The 18531-nt window shown below is 36.3% G+C and overlaps 1 protein-coding gene across 1 annotated transcript in view; it reads left to right on the forward strand.

Moving 5' to 3' along the window:
* ASCC3 (activating signal cointegrator 1 complex subunit 3) overlaps window positions 1–18531 on the forward strand; it is a 358425-nt gene that overhangs the window by 178909 nt on the left and 160985 nt on the right. The window contains exon 14 of the mRNA XM_021693642.2: window positions 4026–4160. Within this exon, the coding sequence (XP_021549317.1) occupies window positions 4026–4160 (135 nt within the window). The remainder of the gene's footprint in view (window positions 1–4025; window positions 4161–18531) is intronic.

Consider the following 18531-nt stretch of genomic DNA (forward strand, 5'->3'; position numbering starts at 1 on the left):
GAACAGTTTCATAAAACAATTAAAATTTACTAATGTTGTTGACTTGAATCTATTGTTATAATCTTATTTTAATGACACATGCCCATTTAGCTGCTGTTCGGTTATCAGTAGTGTTTCTAAGATTAATTTGGAGTTATTTCTGCCAAATGAAACAGTGCTGTCCTGTTATAATTTTTATATGTCTATTTAAATTAATTAACCAAATTAACAAACCATAAAATCAAGTATGTTACAGAGACCCAAAACCTTGTAATGGCTTCTGTTGGAGCCTCTGAACAGAAAATTCTTAATAAGGAAGAGTTTATTTTACTGAACAAGAAGTGATGGATCATTTAATAAAAAGAAATTGCTACTTTAAGTTGTAACTAATATTTCTCTTGGCTGCAGTAGAAAATAATTTGCAAAATGATAAGTTGACAAGTCAGACTGAAATAATTGATGAAGATTTAGGGTCATATTTTATTTTCCCTTATGTTCTTCGTATCAACAGGATTTACATAATGTGGCATTTGAATTATGGAGAATAGAAATCTGTTGCATTATAAAAACCCATCTGGGAAATGATCTTGGGGCTGTGCTGGTTATATGAAATACCTTCATATTCCCTGATATTTTATATATATAGGTAATAAAGATAGGTTATAAGGGAGTTTTTAAAATCATCTTTATAGTGGTGGTTTTATTTATGTTTCCTTTTAACCTTACTTAGGAGAAGAAAACTAAGTTGGTGGTAATTATTAACTAATTTCACACAGTAGTGCAGTAGTCATCTCAAAAGTTGTTAATAATTCAAAATTTAGGTCCCACCCCTAAATATTCTTACTCAGTTGTTTTAGGGGAGGACCCAGAAGTCTATTTTAATGAGCACCAGCACTGATTCCCACAAAGAGGTCCCTGGATCTCAGTGTGAGAAACTTTGAAAGAGAATGTACTTCTTCAAGCTAACACACTAAAATTACCAAGGATAAATATTATATTTTATTATTTTTTTATTATGTTAAGTTAGCCACCATACAGCACATCATTAGCTTTTGATGTAGTGTTCAGTGATTCATTAGTTGCATAAAACACCCAGTGCTCATCACAACACGTGCCCTCTAAATACTACTGTATGCTCCTCCATCCAGCCTGCACCTGCTTCTATAGCCAGATAGGGCTGATTACTAGTGATTCTTCCTTGCCAACAGGAGCAGACCCAAGCAGATAAATCTATTTATCATTTTTCCCTGGTGCTTAGTGCATGGTTTGGTACTCAGTAGGTACTGTGTAAATGTAGTGCGATGGATGAATGAAGGTGACTCACCAGCTCCATGGTTAGCATTCCTGTGTTATCCATGCTCCGCGTGTACAGTTTTTTCTCCTTCCTTAAATTGTACATGTCTTTTACAGAAGGGACCATGTCTTGTCCGTTTTCATATTTCCTCTTTCAACAGTATTTTACCCACCCATGGCTAGTAAATACTTAGCAAGTAAAAATATTTTGTGCTTATTTAATACATCATACTAGATTGTCATCTCCCTGAGAGCAGAGATTTTGCCTCTCTCTTTTGCAGAATTCTCAGGGCTTGATAGTGATTCTCAGAATTCTCAGAAACATTTGAATGAGTGGATAAATTAATTTAAAAAATAAATAATTTCATTTTAATTGAGATTTTCTTAAAATTTAATGTTAGGGTTTAGTGAGGCTTTGTGTGTAGTAAAATTTAATTTTACATAAGAGGAAAAAAGTCTACCTTAATTTTTTAATTTTTTTTAAAGATTTGATTTATTTATTGGAGAGAGAGAGAGACAGATAGATAGAGTGGGAGCACGGGGGAAAGGGAGAAGCAGGCTCCCTGCTGAGCAGCGAGCCCGATGTAGGGCTCAATCCCAGGACCCTGGGATCATGACCTGAGCCGAAGGCGTACGCTTAACCGACTGAGCCACCCAGGTGCCCCTAGTCTGCCTTAATTTTTTAAGAAGAAACTCACTATTGAAATATCCTCACTTTTTACAAGAGACAGGATGGTAGAATCTGAGAGATTCTGAACTGGTGAAGCTTCAGCAGGGCATTATAGTTAATAGAATTTTCTAACTTTGTATTAAACAGTTTATGTCAATAATGATGAAAATATTAACAGTAAGTTTAAGTGGTAATCTCTTGATATCCCATGAGATAAAGATGTTTCCCCAGAAAGCTAGAGAGCCTATTGAAGTTAGATTTGGGGTTTTTTTAGTTGAAAATAAGGAAACAGAAGAATCTTCCAAGTATATATGAATTTACTGAAATAAATTTTATTCATATACTCTTTAGAGATATTCTTATGATCATATTTCTTTTCAAAAGACATTAGTATCAGCAAATCAGTTAGAGCTCTAACCAAGGTTGAAAGCTTATGCTTTATATCATTGATGGCTGTGATTAACTAATGTTAAGTCTCTCTAGATGACTTGCAGTGCTTGTTTTATTGTCTAAATGCTTTGGGAGTTTTTCATTGAGGAATTTTGGTCTTCTCCAGATTATCTACTCTCCTTGACTTTGAACACTTTCTAAAAGAATATTAGTAATTTAAGCATTCCAGTTTCTTGAATGTTTATTCTCTATTATTTCACTGTCCTCTAAATTATAATTGGCATCCCATACGTGGAACAGTCTCTTTGACAAGTTTATAGACATAAGATTACTGTGAGTAAATTATACAGTGTGTGCTTTAGATCTGTGTCACTCCATCTACTTTCTGGTCAGATTCCAGGCCTCCCTCCCCTTTTCACTTTTGTTCATTTTCAAAATGACCTTCTCTTTCACTTAGGTCAGCTAGCATGAGCCTATCAATTCCCTGACTAAAACCATCAGTTGCTTATTTTTCTAAATGTGTACCATGGAAATAACACCACTGTTTTAGCTTGTGGGAAAACATAATTAACAGATAAATATGGAGAGAAATTGAGGGAAAGGCAAGAATTAGGACCCCCATATTGCTGAGGCCCAAGGGGAATACGATGGTATCTCCAGAGAGTTTTAGAGGTCTCAGTTTGGTTGGAAGCTGGGGCTAGAACTTGTCTTTAAGTCACCCAAAGCACCCACACTGCTGATTATCCTTAGATTGTATGTTTTAGATTTTGATTAAAATGCCAAATTACCTAGAGATGCTTTATTCACATCATATAAAATTGAAAAAAATCAGTTGTCCATATAAAAGAGTAAAATTACTTTATTATAGTAATGGCTCTTTGGGAAGGCTGGGGTTGAGCTGAATGTGGAGGGGATGTGGAAGCCAAAGAAGAAAAGACACAGAGGAGAAGGCAGCACTGATAGGCAGCAGATGCAGAGTGCTCCTCACTCTCTGATTTCATTCTCTTCAGTTGCATTGACATTCTGCCTGGTGACTGTCCCTGAAAATACTTTTTTCCACTTCTCCTTGACAAAGCATCCAGATATGTGACTTCCCCTAATTCAGATTTCCACACTTTGTAATTACACAGGAAGGTCAAAAAAAAAAAAAAAAAAAAAACAGAAAATTCCAAATGCCTCTCTAGAAGCATTTTCATCTCCTCCAGTCCCCGAAACTCTATTTTAAATGGTTGTTCTCAGATGTGATTTTGTCCCAAGAAGAGTGTTTTTATTGTTTTCAATTTCTTTAAACATCTTTATGATAGTGGAAATTTCATTGATGGTGGAGAAATAAGGCTCTCGTTTATTTTTATACTCTGTCCCCGAAATATATGATTACACTAGTGAATCATGTCTTCAAAAGAGAAAAGCACAAATTTAACTCAACATTTTATATAATCCATTAATTTCATTTCTGACTTCCACCAATTTATAGGTTAACAGTATATAAAGCCTTGTTATTGGATTTTATCTAACTTGTCTTTATCCTATATACACTTTGTTCTAAAATAAGGAAATGTTGGGGAATTCATAAACTGGGGGTTGTATTTTGGAAAATTAATAGTTGTATACATATGGTGATTTTTTCAGACTAGTATTAAGCTATCTTCTAATGACTTTTAGTATTAAATAAACTGTTTTTCTTTTTTTTCAGGTGATGGTGTTTGTACATGCTCGAAATGCCACTGTAAGAACAGCTATGTCTCTAATAGAAAGAGCAAAAAATAGTGGTCAGATTTCCTGCTTTTTACCTACACAAGGACCTGAATATGGACATGCAGAAAAACAGGTAGGGAATAAATAATGGCAAGATATAAGAACTAAAGCATATAATGTGCCAGATAATACAGATATTTTATATATGACAGATATATATGGTCTCCAATTTCCAAGGAATTAATTTTACATATTTATCATGTTATAATCTTTATTTTTTTTAATTTAATGATCTTCCAAAGGATTCAAATGCCTGAGGTATTCAATTATCACGTCTATCCATACAGTTAGAATTGTATGTAGTCCTACTCTTTAAAATATAGTTAAAACAGGGCGCCTGGGTGGCTCAGTTGGTTAAGCGACTGCCTTTGGCTCAGGTCATGATCCTGGAGTCCCTGGATCGAGTCCCGCATCGGGCTCCCTGCTTGGCAGGGAGCCTGCTTCTCCCTCTGACCCTCCCCCCTCTCATGTGCTCTCTCTCTCTCATTCTCTCTGTCTCAAATAAATAAATAAATAAAATCTTTAAAAAAAAAAAAATAAATAAAATAAAATAAAATAAAATATAGTTAAAACATAAAATACAGTTAAGTTCCAAAAAAAAAAAAAAAATACAGTTAAGTTCCATAAAATATGTTAACATCTAATTAGGGTTATTAGTCTCTTAAAAAAACTAATAGGTTAATATTTTTTAATTTCTCAGTTTTAATTTCTAAGGTTAATGTGGACAGATGAAAGCTGCATAAATAAAAGTTCTTTTCAAGAATGTAAAAGTTTAGGGGCGCCTGGCTGGCTCTGTCAGTGGAGCATGTGACTCTTGATCTTGGGGTTGTAACTTTGGGTTTAGTGATTACTTAAAAATAAGACCTTTAAAAAAAAAAAGAAAGTGAAAGTTTGAGACCTGGGAGTTTGATAACCTTGCTACTCAGCGTATGCTCAGGACCTTAAAAGCCTGGGTCCCCTTTGGAAATGCAGAACCGCAGGCCCCATACCAGATTTACCAAACCATAATCTGCATTTCGCCTCAATCCCTAGGTGATTTACTACACATTACAGTTTGAGAAGTACTTCCCCAAGTAATCTGAGTATTGATTGTATCCTAAGATTTACAGAAGGTTTTATTTAATTATGTGAGATAATGATTTAGATCAAGAATAGATAGACTAGAGCCTGAAGGCCAAAGGTGGCCACCTGTTTCTGAAATTAAGGTTTTATTAGAAAATAGCCAGACTCCTTTGTCAATGGCTGCTTTTTTTTCTTTTGCACCATGAAGGAAGAGTGAACAGTTACTACAAGGACTATGTGGCTCACTAATAAGCCTAAAATACTATATAGCTCTTTACAGAAAATGTTTGCCCTGATTTAAAGCAATGAAAATAAATTTTCAAATGAAAAAGTCAGTGGGCATAAAATGATAGTAACTTCAAAGTATTTTATATGCCTAAGATTTAACTGATGTTTACTGAACAGCTGCTAGCTGCCAGACATTGTGCTCTATGCTTTCACATTTCTCATCTTGGTAAGATGTATTTAATTGTTATGATTCCACTATGAATTTCACCATTTTATATTGACATTTTAGATTCTGAATATGATAAATGTGATGTCAGTTGTTTTGAACATCAGATTCTTTCCATTTAGAACTATAAAATTTGTTCATTTTCTTCATTTTTCTCCACTTTTTATAATTTCTATTACATAACACTTATTAAACAGCTTTGTAGTCTTCCAGTTATTTATTAATTATGAATTTATGAGTGTCTTTTAAAAGTCAGGTTGGCATTCATAAGTCTTCTTTCATTTCTTTGGAAATATGAAGCAACTCTATTGTGTTTCAGAGCCAAGCCTTGAGAGCCACCTTGTGGATTTCTGGTTCCTTCATACCTCTCAATTCTGAAAGCTATTGCTCATTCCAAATGATGCAGGTTTATTATTTAATTTCTATAATAATAGTGTTTAACATTTATCAGGGGTTTACTGGTGCCTGGCATTGTTTTCATTGCTTTATACATAACTCATTCAGTCCTCACAGAACCTTTGATAGAGATTTGTACTGTTATTACCCCCTTGATATGGTATATGTGTAAGTAATTCAAATATAGCATGAAATAAAGCATATAGAAATAATTAATATAGAGGCATTTTCAAATAATGTTTATTTAAGGCATTATCGCCAGAGTCACAGATCACTATGGTAAAAAAAGAGAAGAGGGGGAGAGAGAGATCTGGAGAAATGGAAAGTTTTAATACAGTTAAGTAGACCTGAAAATCCCAAGTCATTTTTTTATTGTTATGTTACTCACCATACATTACATCATTAGTTTTTGCTGTAGTGTTCCATGATTCATTGTTTGTGCCTAACACCCAGTGCTCCATGCAGTATGTGCCCTCTTTAATACCCATCACCAGGCTAACCCATCCCCCCACCCCCTCCCCTCTAGAACCCTCAGTTTGTTTTCCAAGTCATTTTTATTACACCTTTTTAAAAATATTTTTATTATGTTTGATTTTTATCCAGTCTGCCTACTGTTATTGGATTTTTTTTAAAGAAGAATGACATTCACAAACATTTATTAATAAGTACATGTTTTCAAGTAACATTGTCCTGTTCACTATTATATTCCCAAACTTTCATATAATATTTGGCTGATAGTAGGTACCCCGAAATTACTTTCTTTTGCCTTTGTTCCTCTGAGACAAACATTATGAGATGGCCTCACTTTAATTTTCTCATTTGATCTGCACCACTATTCTGTCCCTTAGAGATTCTTATCCCCATTTTATAGATAAGGAAACTGAAACTGAGAGAATAATTTTCTCAGAGAAGGCCGTGTAACAAGTAGTAGAGCCGTGATTTGAATCAGTCTGGCTCCAAAGCCTGCCCTTTTTACCACACTCTATTCTAAATGTTCAAAACCAAATCTGATCTGGACTTTCTAAAGCTTTTAGGGCTTTGAGTCTTTCTGTTTGTTTTTTGTTTCTAATAAAATGGAAGAACATTTCTTCAGCCTAACTGTATCCCTCATTTCTGCTAAAGAGAGATTCAAAAAACTTGTCCCCTCCATGCTGGATATGATTTTGTACCAAAAGATAAAGTAATCTTTCTGAATGCTTTACTGAAGCTCCAAAATTTTAGATTGTTCTTCTAGTGCTAGCTGTATGCTTATTTCTTTAAGTTCTTTTTGAACTTGAATGATATTAACATTCTAGCAGTTCTCAGGAGCTATTATCATGATGGTAGGAGATATTCCTTCCCATGTTTTTGAAAAATGGGAAATTAAGTACTCAAAACATTAAAATAAAATTAGAAGGTAAATTTGCTGTGGTAGTACATAGAAATTTAGCCTCATGGCTCCTGTTAATGGAAATACAGCTAAATCCTGACCGTGCCACACTAGCACTTTGCCCCTAAGTATCTAATGTAACCATCTCAATGCCTGACTCACCAGTTATGGTTCTTAAAAGCATTTCTTCACAGTTTTATTAACACTCTTAACTTTATTTGTGTAAATAATAAGTAAAACTCCATTGAGGAAATTCTCCTTTTCTTTCTCTCTCTCTCTGTATGTGTGTGTGTGTGTGTATGTGTGTGTGAGAGAGAGAGAGAGAGAGAGGGAGAGGGAGAGAAGGCTATTTCTGTGCCTTAGCCACAGCCAAAAAGAAAATACTTTTCTTCCCAGTAAGTATATTTTAGGACTCCTCATATCATTCCCATTTTTCCATTTTTTAATATAAAATTTATCCCCATATGAAAAACCAACAATATTTCCAGATTGTCTACTGAAATATGAAAATAGGGAAAGGAAAATGAAGTACCCCAGGAGAAGCTTCAGCTATAGAGATGGAATTTGCAGTTCTCTCTGGGGAAGGGAGTATCTCAGGAATTCCAAAGGAGGCCCAAAGCAAGAGGGCACATTAACAAAAAGCTCTGGTTATGACTTCACCTATAGAAGCCCTGTCACCTTAAACACCTAAATATTTCTGAAACTTACTTTCTGTTCTATCAAATGGAATAATAATAGGGTAAATAACACCTTGTGGTTAACTATGAGAAACAAATAGAATAATATATGAAATTATTTTGGAAAATGAGCAATGATAAAACATACCATATTATAGAAATCTACTTTTAGAAAATATATATTAATAACTAAATTTTAAAATGGTGAAAGGATGGTGAACAGTATCAATAACTTTCCCTAATTTACACTGCATATTTTTTTGCTCTCCCACACAAAGATATTTTCTTAAGAAAACACTGTTTTCTGTACGATAGAGCATACCTTAAAGGATTGGTAGTAGCAGCTTATATTTATAGAAGTATGTCGAGGACTAGGAAAGATGGCAGAGGAGTAGGGGACCCTATTTCAACTGGTCCCCGGAATTGAGCTGGATATCTACCAGACCACTCTGAGCACCCAGGAAACCAGCCTGAGATGTAAGAAGATCTGGATCTCTACAAACAGAATATCACAGGAGATTGGTTTCGAGGTACGACGCGGGGAGCCTTGATTTCGCGGGCAGATATTGGAGGATAAACGGCAGCGGGAGGGAGCTTGGCCGTGGGGATCATACACCGCCACTGAGCGACAGCCTTGCACGCTGGGGACGGGGCACAGACTCGCAGATGGGTAGCGCTGGGAAAAGGACTTCAGGGCAGCCCTCAGGGGCAGAAACCCGGAGCGGCGGGGTCACGCGTGTGAACTGGGAGCAGCTGGCGGTTTTAGAAGCACAAAGGGCAGAGACGTGCCCCGACTTGGAGGCAGGACTGGGGTGCTGCGGAGGGGTGCACAACCCAGGACGCTGCAGTTTATAGCAGCACCGACAGAAACGGAGACAGTGTGGCCTGGAGAGCTCACTGAAGAACAGACTGAGGTCTCTCTGCTCTGAGACAGAGGGTTGGAAACGGTCTCTTCTGCTCTGACTCGCGGAAGAGACGCGGAAAGCCGCCAGGGAAAGCTGCCAGAGAACAAACGCCCCAAAAACTGATTTCTGCTGAGCCCATCCCCAGCCACAGGGGGGCAGGGCAACTCCGCCCCAGCAGGGTTGCCTGAGTAACAGTGCGGCAGGCCCCTCTCCCAGAAGATAGGCTGGGAAAACAAGAGGCAAGCAACCTTGTCTGTAATTAGAGACACAGAAGGACACTATATCATTCTTAAAGGGTCTATCCAACAAGAAGATCTAACAGTTGTAAATATCTATGCCCCCAACATGGGAGCAGCCATCTACATAAGCCAACTGTTAACCAAAATAAAGAGTCATATTGATAACAATACGTTAATTGTAGGAGACCTCAATATTTCACTCTCAGCAATGGACAGATCATCTAAGCAGAAAATCAACAAGGAAACAAAAGCTTTGAATAATACACTGGATCAGATGGACCCCATAGATATTTAAGGAATATTCCACCCTAAAACAACAGAATACTCATTCTTCTCAAGCGCACATGGAACTTTCTCCAGAATAGACCATATACTGGGTCACAAATCAGGTCTCAACCGACATCAAAAGATTGAGATTATTCCCTGCATATTCTCAGACCACAGTGCTTTAAAACTGGAACTCAATCACAAGAAAAAAACTGGCAGAAATTCAAACACTTGGAAGCTAAAGACCACTCTGCTCAAGAATGTTTGGGTCAACCAGAAATCAAAGAAGAACTTAAACAATTCATGGAAATCAATGAGAATGAAAACACATCAGTCCAAAACCTATGGGATACCACAAAGGCGGTCCTAAGGGGGAAATACATAGCCATCCAAGCCTCACTCAAAAAAACAGAAAAATCCCGAATTCACCAACTAACTCTACACTTTAAAGAACTAGAGAAAAAGCAACAAACGATGCCTAAGCCACGCATTAGAAGAGAAATAATTAAAATTAAAGCAGAGATCAATGAATTAGAAACCAGAAACACAGTAGATCAGAGCAACGAAACTAGAAGTTGGTTCTTTGAAAGAATTAATAAGATCGATAAACCACTGGCCAGACTTATCCAAAAGAAGAGAGAAAGGACCCAAATTAATAAAATTATGAGTGAAAGGGGAGAGATCCCGACTAACACCAAGGAAATAGAAACAATTATTAGAAATTGTTATCGACAACTATATGCCAATAAACTGAGCAATCTGGATGAAATGGAGGCCTTCCTGGAAACCTATAAGCTGCCAAGACTGAAACAGGAAGAAATGGACAACCTGAATAGGCCAATAACCAGTAACAAGATTGAAGCAGTGATCAAAAACCTCCCAAAAAACAAGAGTCCAGGGCCTGATGGATTCCCTGGGGAATTCTACCAAACATTCAAAGAAGAAATAATACCTATTCTACTGAAGCTGTTTCAAAAAATAGAAACAGAAGGAAAACTTCCAAACTCATTCTATGAAGCCATCATTACCTTAATCACCAAACCAGGCAAAAATCCCATCAAAAAGGAGAATTTCAAACTGATATCCCTGATGAATACGGATTCCAAAATCCTCAACAAAATCCTAGCTAATAGGATCCAACACTACATTAAAAGGATCATCCACCACGACCAAGTGGGATTTATCCCCAGGATGCAAGGGTAGTTCAACATTCACAAATCACTGTGATAGAACACATTAATAAGAGGAGGGAGAAGAACCATATGGTCCTCTCAATTGATGCAGAAAAAGCATTTGACAAAATACAACATCCTTTCCTGATTAAAACTCTCCAGAGTATAGGGATAGAGGGAACATTGCTCAAGTTCATAAAATCCATCTATGAAAAACCCACAGTGAATATCATCCTCAATGGGGAAAAGCTGAGAGCCTTTCCCTTAAGATCAGGAACACGTCAAGGATGCCCACTCTCGCCACTATTGTTCAACATAGTACTAGAAGTCCTAGCAACAGCAATCAGACAACAAAAAGAAATAAAACGTATTCAAATTGGCAAAGAAGTCAAACTCTCTCTTTTCGCAGACGACATGATACTTTATGTGGAAAACCCAAAAGACTCCACCCCCAAATTACTAGAACTCATCCAGCAATTCAGTAATGTGGCAGGATACAAAATCAATGCACAGAAATCAGTTGCTTTCTTATACACTAACAATGCAACTGTAGAAAGAGAAATTAGAGAAACGATTCCATTTACAATAGCACCAAAAACCGTAAGATACCTCGGAATAAACCTAACCAAAGAGGTAAAGGAACTGTACTCTAGGAACTACAGAACACTCATGAAAGAAATTGAAGAAGACACAAAAAGATGGAAAAATATTCCATGCTCATGGATCAGAAGAATAAACATTGTTAAAATGTCTATTCTACCCAGAGCAATCTATACCTTCAGTGCCATCCCGATCAAAATTCCAATGACATTTTTCAAAGTGCTGCAACAAACAATCCTAAAATTTGTATGGAATCAGAAAAGCCCCGAATCGCCAAGGAGATGTTGAAAAAGAAAAACAAAGCTGGGGGCATCACGTTGCCCAATTTCAAGCTCTATTACAAAGCTGTGATCACCAAGACAGCATGGTAGTGGCACAAAAACAGACATACAGACCAATGGAACAGAATAGAGAACCCAGATATGGACCCTCAACTCTATGGTCAAATAATCTTTGACAAAGCAGGAAAAAACATGCAATGGAAAAAAGACAGTCTCTTCAATAAATGGTGCTGGGAAAATTGGACAGCCACATGCAGAAGAATGAAACTCGACCATCCTCTAACACCACTCACAAAGATAAACTCAAAGTGGATGAAAGACCTCATTGTGAGACAGGAATCCATCAAAATCCTAGAGGAGAACATGGGCAGTAACCTCTTTGACATCGGCCACAGCAACTTCTTTCAAGATACATCTCCAAAAGCTAGTGAAACAAAAGCAAAAATGAACTTTTGGGACTTCATCAAGATTAAAAGGTTCTGCACAGCAAAGGAAACAGTCAACAAAACAAAGAGGCAACCCACAGAATGGGAGAAGATATTTGCAAATGACACTACAGATAAAGGGCTGGTATCCAAGATCTATAAAGAACTTCTCAAACTCAACACCCAAAAAACAAATAATCAAGTCAGAAAGTGGGCAGAAGATATGAAAAGACACTTCAATTGATCAAATTTCTTGTGCCACAGAAAATAAGTAGCAAAACAAGGTGGAGTTTCTCTACCTTTAAGACACACAATTTCGCAGAGGATTTTGAAATACATACATAAGGAAAGCAAAATATGGTAAATAACAGAAGAACAAACGGTTCACAAAAGAGAAGTAGATTAATTCAAACCAGTGATCTTGTATCTCAATATGCAGCAATAAAGGTAAAGGGCATTCCAGGGAAAGAAGAAAGGGAACATGAGCAAAGGAAACCACGGGATATATTTGGACAAGAGTGTTCCCTTTTCACTGGAATGTATGATGCATGAAGGGCTTGGTATATAGATTTTGGTCAGAATGTGGAGGACCTTAAATACATGTTTAAGCACTTGGACTTTATATACCATGAGGAGCTATTGAAGACTGTGGAAGAGACAAGTTATATGACCAGAATTCAGGTGCTGAAAAGTAGGACTCATTTTCCTCCACACAGGGGGAAATCCCTTGGGCCAGGTGTTCATTTCAGCAGAGTCTAATGTATGGCTGACTTTGAATAAAGGAGACTCTTTTTAAGAGACATAGAAAGTGACATTGGAATCTTACTCTTATTTCTTTCGTTATTACCTTTAAGTAAATTTTGATTGCAGCAATTTTTGTTCTTGGGCTTAAAGATGTGTTTTAGAAGCATAGAGTAAAATTTTTACAACAAATGTATTTATCTTGTTAAGGAACCATGCTGTTTTGGAAACTATGTTAATTGGAATACTGTTGTTCAGTCATATGAAATAACTTTAGTAGGGAAAGCACTCTAAAGACATATAGATTAAATAAGTTAGGTTATTAAATCCCTAGAGACACAGAGATTTATACTGATAAAATTTAAAGATCAAAAATCACATTTCACAGTGTGATTTTTTTTAATGTTGTTTCACCTTTTATGGCCGAATGGATATAATGGATATAAAGAATGCAATTTTAGATGAGATTTCTCTTTTGCTAATTAAGGCACTCTCTCTGGAATGCTAAATTATTTCTATATAATTGGGTTGTAGTAATATCTGGGTAACCTATATGGAAACCACAACCACCTTTCAAGGGATATAATATGGACAGAGCACCTGGTACTTCCTTTCTCCTAAGTTAAAGTGAATAATTAGCACAGCCAGAATGACATATGAAAATTGGCTATGGGGAATTAGATTAGTCTGTGTCATTGTGAATTGATTATATACCCATAAGCCTCAAACCGGTTTTAGTGATGGTCACTCAGTGAATATTTACTGAATGTAAGCTAGTTACCAGTCACTGTGGTAGATCAATAGATATCAAGCTAAGGAAACTCTGCTGTGAGCCTCTTTAGAGTGGGTTGAAGAAGACACATATTGTATCAGTCAGGATACAGTAAAGAAAACAAACCACTCTAGGTACATTTTAAATAGAAAAGAATCTTGTACAAGAAATGAGGTACGTACTAATGTTGGTAAGATTGGAGAAGTAGAAGTTAGGGGGCCAGCACTGGAACTGTTGAATTTAAGACCTAGCTACTGTGATGGTGATTCAGTAGTTGAGAAACCATAGCCACTACTATACATGTCTTTTCAACACTCACGAACACATCGGAGAACTAAATTTTGAATGTATGATACATCTGTTATAATTTTCAATCCTCATTTCTCCAAGATCTTGTTTACCAGCAAAAGACAATAGTGGGAAGATAGTTTCCTCTTAACTTCCACCATCTAGATCTTGCACAAGTGCATCTCATTAGCAAAATTGATCTTTGCATCCAGTACCCTGCCTTCAAGAAATCTTGGAAACACAGTTTTTACTTTCTGGCAGAGCTCTGCAATATTGGAAGGCTCATAGAAGGAGCTGGGAGTTGGGTGCTGATTAATACTCTGCTTTAATTGAGAATGGAAATACATTGAGGAAGAAAAAGTGCCTGCCCCTTTACTCTTATGGAGCTTGTGTTCTGGAAGGACAGAATGATTAATCAACTAATTAAATATTTTAATTGCATTTGTAATAAATAATAAAGAGGGACGAAGTTGCTAAGGGAACATAAAATACATAAAAATACAAAAAAAAATACATTTACATAAAATTAGGGGACCTGACAGTGTTAGAGAAAGTGAAATGGAAGCTGAGATTTGAAGGTTAGGAGGTCACAAAGCAAAGAACAGCAGAAGAATGTTCTAGCTAAAGGCTCTGACACCAGAAAAGCAATAGCACATTGAAGGAAGTGGATAAAAGTCAAAATGACTAAAACATAAGCGCACCTGGATGGCTTATTTGGTTAAGCATCCAACTCTCGATTTCAGCTCAGGTCATGATCTCAGGGTCACGAAATCAGGCTCTGTGATCAGCGGGGAGTCTGCTTAGGATTCTCTCTCCCTCTGCCCCGACTCCCACTTGCGCATGCTCTCTCTCTCAAATAAATAAATAAATAAATCTTTTAAAAGATAACCAAGACATAAAAAATGATGGGGAGTGGCAGATGGCATGTTTGTAACATAAGATAAGTCTAATGTTATAGACAAAGGCCAGATCATGAGGATTTTTATATATCATGTTACAGATTTGATATTTTACCTTAAAAGCAATGGGCTTGCTCTCTAAGCTGGAGAAAGAGCAAGACGAAGGACTGGGCAGAGGAGTAGAAGCAGGTGCTGCTGATGAATAGAAAGAAAGTAGAGGAATTGTGATCTCAGAGTATCATTGATGATAAAGAATGGACTTAGAAAAATTGTTTGGACAAGCTTGAAATATAGGAAGCTTTGATCAGAAATTGAGATGCTTGTACTAGTGATTTTGGAAGTGGTACAGTTGTGAATTGATAACAAAGCCTAGAAATAATAGTTGATATGGCTGAAGTGGAAATGAGGGCATCAAGGAATTAAGGAGTGTTTTAGATGTCCACATGAAAAATACTGTCACCTAGGATGATGACAGGAATTGGGATGGAGAGACAGACTGGGAGACATAGGTGTCAACTCTTCATTGGATAAGGTTAAACGACAGGTGACATAGTCAGATGGACTGAACCCTTAAAAGAGAGGAGTTTTTACAGAAAGTGAGTACATAATTGACCGGAAATGGTGATGAGGAAGAGAGATATCCTCTTTCACCAGTTGAGAGGGAATGGGCGGGAAACAGGATCCATACAAGGAGAGTCAAATTTCAGTTAAGGCAAGGTGATAGAAGAGGTTGATATAGTTTGCTGATCATTGTGTGGCAGTTCCAGAGAGTAGATGAAAGAATTCCATACCCTAAGGTGGAGAAGTAATAGAGAAGGTAAGGAATTGAGTCAAGAGCAAAGAAATACAAAGAATCACGGGGACCTTAGTATAATAGACAATTGGTTTCCCATTACCTGTACCTATGCCAGGCATCAGAATCAGAATCTGAAACTCAGGCCCTAAAATTTTTAACATGGTCCTCAGAAATTCTGATCATAGTTTTGGTTAATTGATCTCGTAAACAGATGACTAGATGAACTTTATCCTGAGAACAGGGATGGGAGGGATGATGGATTTCCTTCTGACAGCCTCATGGAGGACGGAGTATTACATGCCTTGGTATAGGTGTCAGAGAACAATTTTAGATGTCTCAAAGAATAATGTTTAAAGTGGAGTAAGAGCTTTGAAAGAGAGAGAAAGATGAGGGAAAATTGCGTATTATATTCCTTAGATTTCTAAACGCCTTTGTCAAAAGAAAAGCTAGGTATTGGTTTATGTTCCTAAGTAAGAAGGTCTACTTTCTCATGCTGATGATCTTATTAACATTGAATGATAAAAATAGCACTTACCAAAGATGAAGATTTTACAATATTTTTTTTTAAAGATTTTATTTATTTATTTGAGAGAGAGAGAATGAGAGACAGAAAGTATGAGAGGGAGGAGGGTCAGAGGGAGAAGCAGACTCCCTGCCGAGCAGGGAGCCCGATGCGGACTCGATCCCGGGACTCCAGGATCATGACCTGAGCTGAAGGCAGTCGCTTAACCAACTGAGCCACCCAGGCGCCCTACAATATTTTTTTCTAACAATAATGCATACTCACTAATGGCTGTGAGAAAGATTGACATCATTTGGAGGAAGATATTTGCCTCCTGGCCAAATTTTAGTTTTTATAATGGCAGTTAAGTTACTCCTTCCTAATGGTTTTGATATTATCTACATTAAAGCATATCTTATCAAGGTAAATTACCTCAGAAGGCCTACAAAGATCACTGTAAATTAGTTGTGCAATTTTTGTCATGCTTTTTCATCGAGGGCTTGCATCTAACCTGAAGTTCTTGTGTTGCTTCTGTATAAATTTGGTCTTATTGGAAAAACAAATGTGTTTTCCTTTAATAACCTCAATTGCTTGTTAGTGTTTTTTTTTTTTAATTATATTTTAATTCCTGTATTTGTGTTAGTTTGGATGTCAACTTTGGGAAGTGGTTACATTTTAACCTTACTCATTTTTAAAAGTACTCACACTGATTTTTCCATCTCATGGGTAGGAAAAAGATAGGTAAGGTCATGGAAGGAAGCCCTGTGTGTTTTCACTGAGGGAAGAGAATATAGTAACCTCTGTGTGCTAACAGATTATCTTAGTAGTTGTCCATTCCATTCTAATTTTACTGACTATAAAGCCCTTTATGGGAAGGTCACTTGTGAAAAGTGGAAATATAAAGTCAGAGGAAACCAAGCTTAAACAATCCTAAACTACGCACCTGACTTCCTTTACCTTTTCACAGCTCATGTTCTTTTGTGCTGTATTTCCATGTGTAGAAACACTTATCCAGTATTAGATAGATAACATAGTATTAGATCTTGAATAGCTTCTTTGGAGAATCCAATGCTCCATTCAGAGAATGTGAACAAGATGAATTATATCTCTGCAGCTATTCAGAGGATAGCAAAGCCTGGACTCCAGGTAGTGCTCGCCCTGGGAAACCAGATGGAAAAGCAGTGATTGTTTCAATACTTCAGAAAGAAGCAGTGTTCTTGTAATAAACAAGTTTAGCTCCATAACTCATGGTCTTAACCATCTCTCCTCCATTCATTTCTCTAAAAGAAATTCCTGTTTAAAAGCTTTTTATTTTAAGGAAAGATAGTACGCAACTACCCATTGTGTGTATTTGCATGCATGTTTTAGTGTAAACAGATTTGATCATGTTATACACACTTTCATGTCTCTTGTAATAATACATGGTGGAGATGTTTTCAAATCAGCACAGAAAGATCTAATTCATTCTTAATAACAACTTCATAGTATGCCATAATGTGCACACTATCTTAATTCATTTACCCAGTCCGGTCTTGATGGACACTTTTGTTGTTTCCAATTATTTTTTATTGTAAACAGTGCTATAGTAAACATTCTTGCTCATACTCTTGGCAGTTGCAGTGATGTCCATTGGGAAAATCCCTCGCAGTGAAATTTATACATCAACATGGTGCATGCATTTAAAATTTTGGTGAATGGTCTTGAATCGCCCACTAGGGAGATTGTTCCAATTTACATTTCCTTGAACAGTAACTTCCTCTCACATGACTATGCTGAGCAGTGTCAAAGTTTTTAAGTTTAAAAAAATGGTACTTGCAAACGATGAATCATGGAACACTACATCAAAAACTAATAATGTAATGTATGGTGATTAACATAACAATTTTTAAAAAAAGGGAAAAGTTGCGTATCTGCAGTGTAAAAAAAATGGTACTTCATTATTATTTTGACTGACATTTCTTTAATTTTGAGTAAAGCTGAGCATCTCCGTATTGGCCACTTGAAATCTTTTTTTGTAATTTGCTTATTCATATTTGTGGTCCGTTGTATGTATATTAAATTGCATGTGTGCAATTTGTGTCGTATGTGTTATAGACATTTTTTGCATAGTTAACCTTTGGGTTTTATTTGTTTACAAATATTTTTACCTTGTAGAAGTTTTTTATCAACTTATTTATAGTCAGTCTTTGGGCTTTGTCTTGCTTATAAAGGCCATACCTATTTTATCCGTAATTTCCTCCAGCCTTTCTTAAATTTGATTTCATTTTTATTATTAAATCTTTGATCTATCTGGAATTTTTTCCATATAGTAATGTATCCATCATCTTTTTCTGAATATTCCCTGTTCTGTTGATTTTAAATTTTATATAACACAGAATTCTCATATTTGCCTGAATCAATTTTTGGACTTTCTTTTCTTTTCACTGATCTTACTATTTCCTCTCTGGTATCAAACTGTTTTCTTATTCTATTACTATAATATTTTTAATACCTGATTACTCATCAATTTTAGAATTTTTCTTGAATAAATATACAAGTTTACTTTTCAGGGTGAACTTGAGTATAACCTCCAAGAGATCATTTTCATGTTTTAGTTGAG

This window comes from Neomonachus schauinslandi, chromosome 8 (genome assembly GCF_002201575.2).
Source record: "Neomonachus schauinslandi chromosome 8, ASM220157v2, whole genome shotgun sequence".
NCBI lineage: Eukaryota > Metazoa > Chordata > Mammalia > Carnivora > Phocidae > Neomonachus > Neomonachus schauinslandi.